The 12,781-nt window shown below is 46.4% G+C and overlaps 1 protein-coding gene across 1 annotated transcript; it reads right to left on the reverse strand.

Moving 5' to 3' along the window:
* Window positions 1–4,547: 4,547 nt before the first annotated feature.
* Window positions 4,548–12,390, reverse strand: CLDN16 (claudin 16). The gene is made up of 6 exons (XM_015637055.2): window positions 12,073–12,390; window positions 7,360–7,462; window positions 6,960–7,124; window positions 5,719–5,910; window positions 5,259–5,405; window positions 4,548–5,180 (listed from the first exon to the last, which is right to left on the reverse strand). The coding sequence occupies exons 1-5, from the start codon at window positions 12,184–12,186 to the stop codon at window positions 5,266–5,268; spliced, it is 714 nt and encodes a 237-aa protein (XP_015492541.1). The 5' UTR covers window positions 12,187–12,390; the 3' UTR covers window positions 4,548–5,180; window positions 5,259–5,265.
* Between the last annotated feature and the right edge of the window lie 391 nt (window positions 12,391–12,781).

The raw sequence follows: 12,781 nt of genomic DNA on the forward strand, positions 1-12,781 counted from the left end.
CAAGCAGAGATTTTGTTGGATAATTGATATTTTTATAATAACTCAGCTCTTAATGAGGGCAGTTAATGCAGTTTGGCTGATGTTTCCAGAACTGCAAGGAAAGAAGAACCATTTCCTTATAATTCTTCACCTTAGGAATAGGATTCACCTTGGAAAAGCACTTGTCCTGCTATGACTCTCTGGCTGCCACTTGTCCTCTGACTTACACTTCCTGCTGACTTTGAGAAGAAATGGCAAACAGCTCTAGAGAAAGGCAGAAAACACTAGAAGGCAGATGTGTTTGTGGAAACTTGTCATCAGCAAGACCTGTGGGGGGAAATGGGAGCAGTGCAGAGGAGCCAATTGCTTGGTGACCATCTGGAACCAAAGACAAAGGGAACGTGGCTGGACTTTCACCTCTGCAGATTAAGAGCTGAATAATAAAGTCATAAAGTGGCTCTCCAGCAAAATAGAACAAAACCAGAGGTAGCTGAGCCATAACAGGGCATCAGTTTGGAATGCCAGGAGGCTTGGACAAGAAAGATGGGAAAATAATTTATATGCTCATTAATTATTTTTCTTAAATTGTCATCTAAAATTCTGCACTATGGGCTGGAGACTTCTGTGCAGACGGGGCTGGGGACAGATGCCCGCTCTCTTTGGGTCACTAGATGGCACAATTCTGGCTCTTTTCCTCGCTCAAAGGCATTTTACAGCAGGAACCCAGGAGCTACAGGGAGAAAATAGTTCTCGCTGCGGTTGGACAGAGTATTTCAGTCATTAATCACTTGCCCACAATATTTAACAGATGCAGAAGAGCAAGCTGTGGGAGTCCAGCCCCAGCTGAGAGAGAAAACCTTGCATTCTTGGTGGAATTTTACTTTTTTCTCTTGGAAAGTTTATGAAATTACTCTAAGTAGATGTGTCTAAGCTGGGACAAAGTCTTCAGCTGCTGAAGATGCATTGCTGCAGGTGTACACTGGGGTCTGAGCTTTGTAGCTACCAGAAAAGGTCTAGGCAGCCTCCAAAATCACTCCCCCATGCCCAAGGGCTGGTCCTATTTGTGCTGCTGCCTTTTGTGTGTCCTTGCAGGACAGCAGTGATTCCCCTCACAGGAGTCAAAGCAGGTCACTTGGCAAAACACCTTCTGAACAAAACCTGGCTGTGGGTTAGAGAGCTGCAGCACTCAAAGGCAATTGTGTTTATTATATCCCACTGATGTTACAATGTGTAAGAAAAACACAGTTCTGCAGTGCTGCTCCTGTCTACTGGAAATAATTGTCCAGTTCTACTGAGTTTGCACCAAAATCGCATGGCAATGTCAGTGAAAAAGCAGGAAATCCAAATCTTGGGAAACATTGGTGTGGCTGCAGTAGGAGATAGCCTAGTTCACAAAGTCACAGTAAGAGTTAACACTGATTACAGCTGGAGATGTTAAAAACCCTCATGAGTGAGGCTGATGGAGGCAGGGAGAGATGCTGCAGGCAGAAAAGGACAGCCATTGCAGATGTCATTTTTTTCTCTCTCTCACTTGCCTGTATCAAAATGGGAAATCAATAGCTATCTGTAAGGTGTGGAATCAACTTAGCAAAGATCTTACCTGAACACTTTACTGCTTTCCATGACCTGTACACAGCTGGATCCCTGGCAGAGTGCACAGAGCTGTCAGGGGAGAGGACAGTGGGGAGCCCCAGTTCAAGGAAGCACCCTGGGGCAGGCACACAGGGAGGAAAGGTGATACTCCCAGCTCTCAGCTAAATCCCTGACTCTCCCTAGGCCCCAGGAAATGAAGGCTGAGGTGGCCAAACATAGAAAAATACCCCGTGTAAGCTAGTAAAAATATGGAGAAACCTAAAAAGCTAAAAAGCTGTTGGAATTGATGGATTAAATGCTGGGCTTCAGCTCAGCTGGTAATTGCAGTTGAGCAAAAAGCCTTCATGACCATCAATGGCCATCAGGAGGGAAAAATCAGTCTATTGTCATTCCTAGTGAGCTGCTGCTGAATGGAATGCAGGTATGTATTAAGGAAATACTTTAATAACTGAGCTCACCTGATACATCTTTAGCCTTAGGGACTGGTTGTGATTTTGAAAGAAAAAAATAAGTCCTGTTTACTTTCTGGGAGGTTTCTTGCTAACAAATATACAATTAAACTAGAATAGATCTCCATTGTTACCTGATAATGAGCTAATGAGGAGTGCATCCTGCAGTCACGAAACCAGTGTCAGTATTAAATCTAACAGGGATTAACAATTAAATATTAACAGTTGATCAAAACATCAGATAGACTGTCAGCAGAATTTGAATAATGAAACAATGCACTGGTTACAAAACATTAGCCTAGCAAAAGTAAGGGTTGCTGTGATCTTTTCCTGATTGTCCTGTGCAGGAGATAGATGCTCAAAACCTACCATAGAGTTTGGCTAGAATAGAAGTATGATTAAGAAATTAACTCTTATTCTATACAGATACTGAAGAAGAGAGGCTCACAAGTGTTGATGGAATATTCTTCCTGATATGCAAAGAATATCTGTACATAAATTCTTTGCATGTGAAGTGTATTTGAGGAGGATGAGTTAAGGTGGTATTTGGGGTATGTGTGTGTTCTATTTGTGTACCCCAAGGAGGAGCACAGGGCTGGAGGGAATAAAGAAACTAATCCTTAATATTCACCCCTGATCAGGGCATAGACATTCAGTGCCCACTGAGCTACTGCTTGGTGCGACCCACGTGTTGCAAATCACAAAACAACTCCCACCGCCTTAAAACGAACTGAAGACCATTACAACAAAGGCCCAGGGTCAAGCACTGAACAGGAGAAATCAGTGGTCTGAGATTTGTAATTACACCTGAATTTCTTCTCTGCTAAACAAGAAATAAATCTTCCTAGCAAGAAATAACCTTTGTGCTCAGAAAAAGTTATAGAAAACAGCATCAAGAGGCTGGCAGGCATCCCTGAGTGTTTGTGGGGTGGCATAATGTGCTGGCTGCACAGGCTGGGGAGTTTTTGATTCAGAGTTGATGATGTCTTTGCTGGGAACCTCCTCCCCAGGAGCATCTCTGAGCTGGGTGAGCCAGGCTGAGGCTGCCTGCAGCATCTCTCCTCCCTCGGGGAGGCTCAGGCAGCATTTGCCTCTCTGGGCAGAGTGGGGATGTGGGCAGTGGAGCAGTCACTGAACACAGCTCTGCCTCTGGGCTGTGTTCACCCTCCATCTCCTTCCCTGTGTGTCTCTGAAGGAGCAGAGGAGCAGGGATACAGCCCAGGAAGCAGATCCAAAAATGTTCCCGGAGTTTCCCTGCCCTGGCAGAGAGTATCAGCAGTGTCAGCTCCCCTTCCCCAAAGCCCCACAGAAAACACATTTCTGATGTGGCTGTAAAAAAGTTTAAAAAAAGAAAAACAACCACCAAACTCTCTCTGAATGCAGTTCCTGCAACACCAGACAAAAATTCCTGTCACCTCCAGATCTCTTTGTGCATTCCTGGTATAATCCATGAATTCATCACATCGCTCATAACTCTTGTACTCGTTGTCTCTCAGGACCTTGTAAAAAAGCCTCCATCACCTCTCCTACTGTGTTTACATCTGTTTGATATAGCTCATCTGTTGGCAGTAACCTGCTCTCAGTTTGGCTGACATAAACGTCTGCCAGCCCAAGCAGCACGAACTCTGCAGGCACGAGCCTCCCTTGCCCAGGGAGAGCAGAGCTGCCACCAGGGCTCTTGCTGAGCTGGTTGTGCTGTGCTCTGAGCCCTGTGGAGGTGTCTGGGCCTGCAGCAGAGCCATACAGACCTGCTGTTTTCTGTTTGTTCCTGGCCCCGGGTGTTTCTTGACTTGGAGCCAGGTCAGGGCTGGATTATGTTTTGGCCTTGCTGGTCAGTTCTGTGCTGCAGTACAAGGTGCTGCTTCCAGGATAACCCATCAGAGGACTCAGCCCTTCATTTTCCATCAGCGCAGTTATCAGAAGTGCTGCTTGGGATACAGCTCACTCCATCCTCAGCCAGCCCATCTGCCTCTGGCCCACATAACATAAGGTTTCACTTCACACTGTCTGGGAAAAGGAAATCCAGCCTCCCTATGGAGCCCGTGGAGAAAGCCTACCTCTGGTAGTGCTTCAGCACCCACAGCTGGGCACACCCAGCTGAGGCTCCACTTTGTTTCTCCACTGCCCCATAGCAGATAAATCTCTGTGCTGGGAGGCTTTTCTCAACCCTCAGTGTCCATGATAGGGTGTGATGCCCATGGTCAGAAAGGACTGAATTTGGACAGTTCCTACCAACCCTAAGAAAACTCTGTCCCAGCTTCTCCCTCTATTAAAGGCATGAAAGAATGTTCACAGCCATCCTTAGGGAACATACTAAGCCAAACAGGGTTTTTCCTCCCCTACCCTAGTGAAGACCTGGCTGATGCTCCAACTTCATCCAGCCTGGATTGCAGCAGGGGCAGCAGTCCTGAACAAGGTTTAAATACCTTTTGATGGAAAGGGACAATAGATTTTAGTATCACGTATCCTAGTTTCTAGCTAATGTAGGTATATTGTAATGCACAAGTTCAGATTTTGGATCTTCACTCACTTTGTCCAAGCAATGTTTTTATTAAGCAGAATGAAGCTGGCAATTTCCAGATTTCAGTGAGTTTAGAGCATTTGTAGTGTGCCTTTTAACACTGACTGAGAAGGACTGTATTTTTCAGGGAAGAATGCACCTGTATTTACAATCTTTTCTCAGTGTGAAGGGTCATGGACCAAAGAGAGGGTCAGACATTTAACACAGCTCTTATCTCCTGAAAAGCTCCCCAGCTGCCTGTAAGAGGGGCAGACCCCCATACTGAGTGCATGGGGTCCAGATATTGGTCAGACAGTCAGTCTCTCCCTTTGCCAGGATTTTCTCCTCTGTACACTGTCGACACATTGCCAGACATGGAACAGATCCATCTTGCAGTTTGGGGATCTTCATGCAGAGCACTGCAGTCTGATTCACAAATGGCTGATTTATCTCACTTCTACAACAGTGTTGAGACAAATGCTGAAAAGAGTTTATGTTGGTTATTTCAGTCTGTGCTTATGCAAGTGGCCCATCATCACTCAAGACAAGAGGATTCCAGAAAGCAGGATCTTCTGAGTTTACTTTCTTGAATGAAAGGTATTTTGAAGCTCTCATAATGCAAATGTAGCATGCAGCAGATCCTTCAAATTCAACTGCATCTGTATCACAACCACAAGAGCTTGAGTCTCTGTGCAATCCACTACAAATAAAAGCAGAGGTCTTTCTGGAGCACCTACCTCCTCCTCACACCCTTGTGTCCACCGCGTACATTTTGGAGGTGGCTGTTGGCGAGGATGGCAAATGCGCGTTTGTTACGACGGTCGCAGCTGAGGAATAGCCTTTCCTCAAGGAGTAGTCAGAATGGAGTCTTCCAGAACTGGTCTCTGTGAGGCACAGGGAGAGAAATAGGAACTGCTAATGAGTGTTTGCTGACTTTCAGCCACAAAGTTTCGTTATTCAGGGAAAGCAGCACCCCAAGATGCAACGTAGTAACAACACACTTTATGTCATCCTTACACCTCAGCTCCTGCATGAAGACCTTGATGTGCTTTCTAGAGCTGCCTAAGACTATTCCCATTTTACAGGTGAAAATAACACCACTGGAGATGAGCAACCATGCCAAAGGCCTTGTGCACCTGTATCACACCCTGAGCAGTGGCTCTACCCCTGAGCTGTGCTTCAGCCGTGCCTCCTCACCTCTGAAGAGATACATGCAGCAGGTCAGCAGGGACCCAGACAAGAAGCAGCCAAGTGACCCCGCCATGCCGAGCCAGCAGGACCAACCAAACTTGTACTGGATGCCCAGGAACACGTTGTGGAGGAGCAGAGAGGAGCGCTCCACGTAGACATCCACGGCGTACCACACGGAGCCCGTGATGCCAGGGAGACCTGCAGGGCAGGAGAGAGGTCCCACACACACAACCATGAGGGATCAAATCTAAAGCTATAGCTGCTGTCTGCTGGGTCTGACTTCAGGGTGGGAAGCCCTTCCTGGGATGGCAGGTTTCGACCCCTGTCCATCCATGCTCAGCCTTTGGTGGATTCATCCTGATATCCTGTGCTGCCAGGCAGAGGCTGCACCTCACGGCTTGGCACTCACACCCACCTCCAGCACACTGGCAGCACTCAGATTTCTGCAGCAAAAGGCAGAAAGCTCCTCCCCTCTCAGCTGCTTGTGAAGCTGTCTCCAGAATTTAATTTTCTGATCTGTTTTGTTTTTCAGAACATTGATGATGTTTTTCAGACAAACTTTGAGAAGTGAATGGAAGATGTTTAAAAGAGCCTCTTCACGTGTTTTACACATGCTCCCAGTGGCTGGGGTGAGTTATTAAATCTGTTTAGACTGAAGAAGAGATAGCTCTTTGATATTTGCATTAAGTCAAATGATATTATTTGATACCTAGTTGGCTATTTATTTTTATATTTAAAATTCTCCCACTGGCTGTAACAGCAAAGCACCTCAGCTACTTGGGTATTTATCACCTAGAAGGGACAGACGTGTTATTATCCTATTATTGGAGATCCACTGCAGAGATTTTGGGCTAAGTAACTTGCCCAAGGTCACACAATCTGTGGCAGAGCCAGGATCCAACCCAGGATGCCAGGACTTTCTAGTCCTTCGGCAATTGGTCTAGAGAACTGCAGCAAGGTGTCTTTGCCATATCCACAGCCTTGACTGCTCCACAGTGAAACAGCAATAAATGGCATTCAGTCAACTCAAAGCCAAGTCACCTGGTCAAGCTGAACTGAAAGCAGATAAACTTAACTGAGTGCTGTTCGAGGCAGGTGGTGAACAGAAGAGGCTGCATTACACAAATAAATCAAATAAAGATCCTTCCTCCTGCAGAAAATCACCAACCAAAATAAAAGAAAGCTTTTAAAGCTTCCCCACTTTGCCAAAGGGTGTCCTACAGAATGGGGACGCAGTGGGGAAATACCTGCAAGGAGCAACATAACCCCAGACACCAGGCAGATGCGCAGCTTGATGAGCGGCTCATCGGGAAGGAATTTCACACAGTCCAGTCCCAGGACCAGGAAGAGAAATCCAAATCCTGACAGGATGTCTGCTGTTATCATCATGGCTCGGGTCAGCACCAGCTTCACTGCAGGACAAAAGCAAATCATTCTAGTGCACAAGGAATGGCAATGTGGGCAGGTAATGGGGTCAGAACCCATAAGAACATTTTTTCTTTAGTGTTCACTTTTTTCAGCTTCCCCTGGGAGTAACACCTGACTGAGAAAAGAAACATGCCTCTAATTATCTGAGTAGAAGAGATACTCTTTGTCTACACTCAAGTGTCCCCACCACTCGTAGAAACCTCTCTGACTCTTACATACCAGAATGCTCGGCGTAGATGGAGTCGTACTCATCACAAGTTTGGATGCCATCAAAAACGTTTGTGACACATTCCCACCACAGGCCACGGCATTTTGTACTCACCTGTGGATTGAGAAGACAAAAGAAGACAACAGGTTAAAATATCCACCAACACAGCAGGTGGTCATCTTAGCTCTTCAACAGAAATCCTGGTCCAGTTACAATGATTGTAAACCAGAACGTTTAGCTTGAAGAGAAAAAGCAGAAGGATGGATGAAAAGGACAATATTTTCTGCATCCCTACTAATGTTTTTACATTACAGCAGAAGAATTTGGACTAATCATTAGGAAAAAAAAACCTTGCCTATTTGTGAGGATAAAAATTTTGAAGGAAATTTCTGGAAGGAGCTGGGGAGTGGCTGACCAGAAGGATATAAGAGTAGGTTTGCTCACTCATTGCCAAACACTTGTTCAGGCTGAGCTGGGCAGGGCCATGGACCAGACAACCTGAGACTTTGCTGCGTGTGCTCCCCTTCCTTACACCATCCTCGTGACGGAGGAGCAGCAGCTCAGAGAGCAGGAGAGGAGTGCAGAGGAGTCTGGATGTGAGCCCCTGTGCAGACACCTGGGGAGGGCAGCCCCCAAATGACTCAGCTGTAAACACTGGCTGGAAAATGAGAGGCAGCCGGTGCTGATCCTGGCCCTGGGGCTCCCGGTGTGCTGCCAGCCATGGGACCACGTGTGGCCAAGCCACAGTCATCACTGAGACATCCAGACTGGGGCAGACGATGCAGTAGCATCGTGGTTAATGGTCTCCGCTCTCCTCAAGCCGTAGATACCATTCCCAGCCCAGCCTTCCATAAATCACTTTCATATGGGAGGCGTTTTCATTACCAATGCAAATATGGCAACAAGCACCTCTAAAATATTCCTGGAATTGCTCATACAAGAAGCAGAGTTAATGTCGGTGCAGCTTTGGACTCCAGCCCGCCCACTGCTGCCAGCAACAGCCGCTGCAGTTAATGGAAAGAGAAACTCTTCCAGCAAATGAGTTTCACGCAGGCGAAGGGGACCAGGCTTGCTTGGATGATGCAATAAATTCATTTTTCTTGCGCTGTGTAAATCACAAAGCAGATAATAATATATCTCACACACATAATAAAGTCTTATTCAGGATGTACTGAAGTCTGTAGCCAACCTCAATATTTTCTCCACATCACAATGTCTGAGCCAAGCTGTGCACCTCCTCTGTGATACTGCTCTCTGGATCAAAGGTGAGGATAAATGACTCTCTGCTTCAGACTGGCAGAAGAGGTACTATTTACATTTGAACAAAAATAATCTACATGTTTTGTTTCATGAAGATGAAAAGTGCTTAACATTTCTGAGAATTTCAGGGCATATTTAATGAAAAATATGATGAAAAATGAGAAGCAGCGATGGAAAAAAATAATTTCATTGATTCTCTGCTTTTCAAGAGAGCATAGTCTTGTGAAAGAATTTGCCATGTTTTCATTCAATGTATTTCTACCATGGCCCTCTTAATGCAGTTGCCGATCCTTTCCTGTCTTAACTCACCATTGTTCAGGCTGTGCTTGAAATTAGCATACTTTTATTAAATTACATTTTGTTCCACTTGCATTTATATAATTTTTCTTTCTTCCCAAACTACCATAGGCTTATTTATACTATTCTATATTCAGCTAATAATGTCACTTACCTCCTCACTTGCTGATATTATTACTGTTTTTTAAACCCTACAAGCAGCACCTATATCTACATTATTTATAAAGAGACTAACAGGATTCCAGGCTTTGTCACCCTCCAAGCAAAACAGAGGTCTTAAGCACAACAGTTATGGTCTAGCTTGTGAAATAACCCCCTTCCCAGACTAGCAAAAATTTGGTTAAGGTTTCTTGTTTCTTTAGATGTTTCAGTTGTCTCTACTCCTGCTAGAGCCAGCAGGGGCAAAGCAGGAGCCAGCCCATCTCCACACAGCCTGTGTGCAGCCAGGGACAAATGTCCTATTGCCTGGTGCAGGAGGGATGGGTGTCCCTGTGGGGACCTGTGGCTGCCCTGAGCCGCTGATGAGCTATTCTGCTTTCTGCTGCTGAGGGCCAGCACTTGCTCCCCTCTGCTTTGTGCACTGCTGATCCTTCTGGCTTTCTTAATCTGCTCCCCAGAGTTAATCTACTCCCCAAAATTAATCTGCTCCCCAGAGTTAATCTGCTCCCAAAAATTAATCTGCTCCCCATCCACCCTTGGGCACCTTCCCTTGTGCTGACAGCACAGACCTTCAGGCACACAGGAACTCGCTGCTGTAAAGGGCACAGGGGTCGGGGCATGGGGCATCCTGTGGGGACATGGATTTCCCCATCCCATGGCTGGACCCCTGCACCATGTTGGTAGCACAAATTCCCCATCACCTCTCTCCCCCTATAGCAGATCTGCTCCAGCTTCCCTGGCCCCAAACGAGGACTCCCTGAGCAGCCAAACATCACAGCTCCTCATCCCCTGCTCCGATTACGAAACACGTTGCCACGACCTGCTTTCCCTAACACAAGTATGCATGTAAAACATGAACTGCATAATGACTGTAATACATATAATTATATCCTATCCATAATGTATAATTAATATTAAAATAATTCTCATACAGAAAAAAAAAAAAAGGAAAATTACAGAACAAGCACACACACACTTCTGGGGAAAGCGGAGAAGACAAACACGTAAGAGATGTTAGTCACAGTGTTTCACCGCACTCTGAGAAGGTGCCAGCAGACAATGATTACAAGCCCAGCTTGAGAGTAAAACAGGCAGCGTTTAACAGTAGTGGTGGTATTTATAATCCACCCGCAACAGGGAGGGACTGTCTACACAATACAGCACTCGTTGAAAAGCACATTATGGGCTTTTTCCACTACAAACTACCGCAAAAATTGACCCAGCCCTGTCTTGATGCTTCGCAGGGAGTCACCAACACAAACAACTTTCCGGATAGCTGTAACCTGTTGTTTCTGAAGGGAGGTGAGGGGCTGTGGAAGCTGAGTCAGGGCCCCTGCAGTCTCGCTGAGGTGGCTCCTCCTGGCACTCCCTGGCCTCTCCTTCTTGGGATGTTCCTCTCCAGTGGGACCACAGAGAGGGCTTCATCCTCCCCAGCTGCTGGGGGCCAGGCTCAAAGGCAAGCAACCAGCCAAGAGCCAGCAGCTGCTGAAGGATGGAGTTCCCTTCTCCTGGAGTCAAAGTTGCCTAATTTACCCTTTTTCCAGCTGAAAACAGGAGCCACTGAGGACTCTATGCCTTTCTGGCAGTGGACATTCCCGTTTAGAGAGGCAGTGAGTCATTAGGGTCATTAAGGAGATCAGTGGTCAGGTATTAAGGCTGGGGGCGTTTTGCTTCATTATTTAGTATTCACACTCAGAGCCGGAATGTGAGAATAGTGGTTGCTAGTAACCAAACTGGGCGTTAATGGAGCACTTCGGACAGCCCATCCAGGTGCCTTTGTGCCAGGAAGACAAGGTTACACAGCCTCAGGGCAACGGACCTTTACTGGACTCACTTTGCTCAAGAGCTGGGCTTCTCTCATCTGGTTTTCCTCCCAGCTGGATTCCCTTGGCTCTTCTGAGTACATTGATAACTTCATCTGAGTACTTCTTAAAATGAAAGAACCCATCCAGCATCACTGGGTGCACTCTATTTGTAAAGAGGCTCACTGGGCAGACACACCGACCTTCAGGAACTGCACTGTATTGGATCATCACCTCAGCACTTACATCCACCTCCCAGGGTTTCTGACAGTCAGATTGTCAGGATTTCTTGTAGCACAGAGGAAAAAGTTAGTTTTTCTTGTAATTAGTTTTGTCCTTCTTTCTTTGGATAATTCACCCCTTCGTGTGCTGCAGCTAAATTCTGCATTGCAATCACTGAGGGCAGAGGAGCTCGAGGTTTCATATGCTGGATAGCAGATAGAATTTGTCCTCCTGATACATTCAGCCAAACTTTCTGTCCTGGAAGTGTTTCACCTTCACTGCCTAAACAACCCAATTTGCCAGAGACCAGCTCCTACACTGTGGACCTGCAGATTAAATGTACAGAACTGAATGGCTGTGTTGGGAAGAAGATTACAAATTTACAGTACTGAGTGCTAAAGAAACAGTGATGATTTGGGGCCTGGAGTCTTTGGGGTACACCTTGCCTGTAAGCAGCAATCTGCTTCCTTGTTTGCAATTAACTTTTACCAATACCTTTCTCTAATATGAGAGTGCTACTGTCCACATGAGTTCCAGGAGATATTGAGTCCCCATGTTCCCCTTAAATTTCTGGTAGCCCTGTAGCTCAATGGCTGTTCAGAAAAAGACTTGAAGAGCACAGTAGTACACGCTGGATGTCTCCACCAAGAAGTCAGAACCACAGAGCTAGAAATGTCTCCAAAATATCCCTGCAGGCTGGAGGTCAGAATAATTCCTCTCAAGTTCCTGCACATCTAAATCTAGAGCCTGTAGATCTTTCCTGAACTTACTAAGTAAGAGCACGGCCTGGATAAAAAAGTCTGGCAAAGAGAATTACACAAAGTACCACTTTTCTCCTGCTCTTGCCACAGTAATTATTTTCATACTCATCCACTGTCATCCAGCACAACAGGGAGAAAGAACATGAGAGTGGAGTGGAGCAATGATACCAGGAGCAAACTCTCTCTAAGACACATTGATTTTGGTGATCAGGCTATCCCTTACCTCCAGGGAGTCATCAGCATTCACCATCCAGCAGTCTGTCCAGGTAGATATTATCAAAAGCCCAACAGAGAAAAAAGCAAAAAAGCAGCCCACATATTGGAAGAAAAACTTCATGCTCAGCACATGCAGGGGAGTGTGAACAGCAGTGCCCAGCCTTGTTGCTAAAGCCGGGGGAGAGACAGAGTTTCAGTGTCCCAGATGACCAGCACCTTCCTGCAGTGACCACGAAGAGCAGGACCTCCTCACTTGTGCAAATGCCATCAGGCAGTGGTGGCTGCAGGGGCAGTGCTCACCTGCCAGGGGTCAGGAGGAGGGTGAGAGCGCCCACGGGAGCTGCTGCAGCCAATCCGCCCTGCACCGCTACAGCTCTTGTCATGCCTGACTGAAGAGAAACGGGGCTGTGCAGCAGTGACACACAGGTAACTGGAGCCCTGGACTGCCAGGGGAGGCAGGGATCGTGGCAGGTTGTGCCAAAATTGGGATTAGAAAAAAGGCTCAAAACTTGTTCTCTGGGGCAGAAGTTTTGAGCACTGCTGAGGAACACAGAGAGGAGCTCTCATGTGCACACACACATTTATTCCTGTTCAATGGTTTATGCCTTAGCAGGGAGCAAATATGAAATGTCTTGGTGTAGATCCCACGCTCCTTGGTTGTTGCCCTCTTGGTCTCTGATGCAGTGATGACCTAGTTCAATGCAGAAATGTCACCA

This window comes from Parus major, chromosome 9 (genome assembly GCF_001522545.3).
Source record: "Parus major isolate Abel chromosome 9, Parus_major1.1, whole genome shotgun sequence".
Classification (NCBI taxonomy): domain Eukaryota; kingdom Metazoa; phylum Chordata; class Aves; order Passeriformes; family Paridae; genus Parus; species Parus major.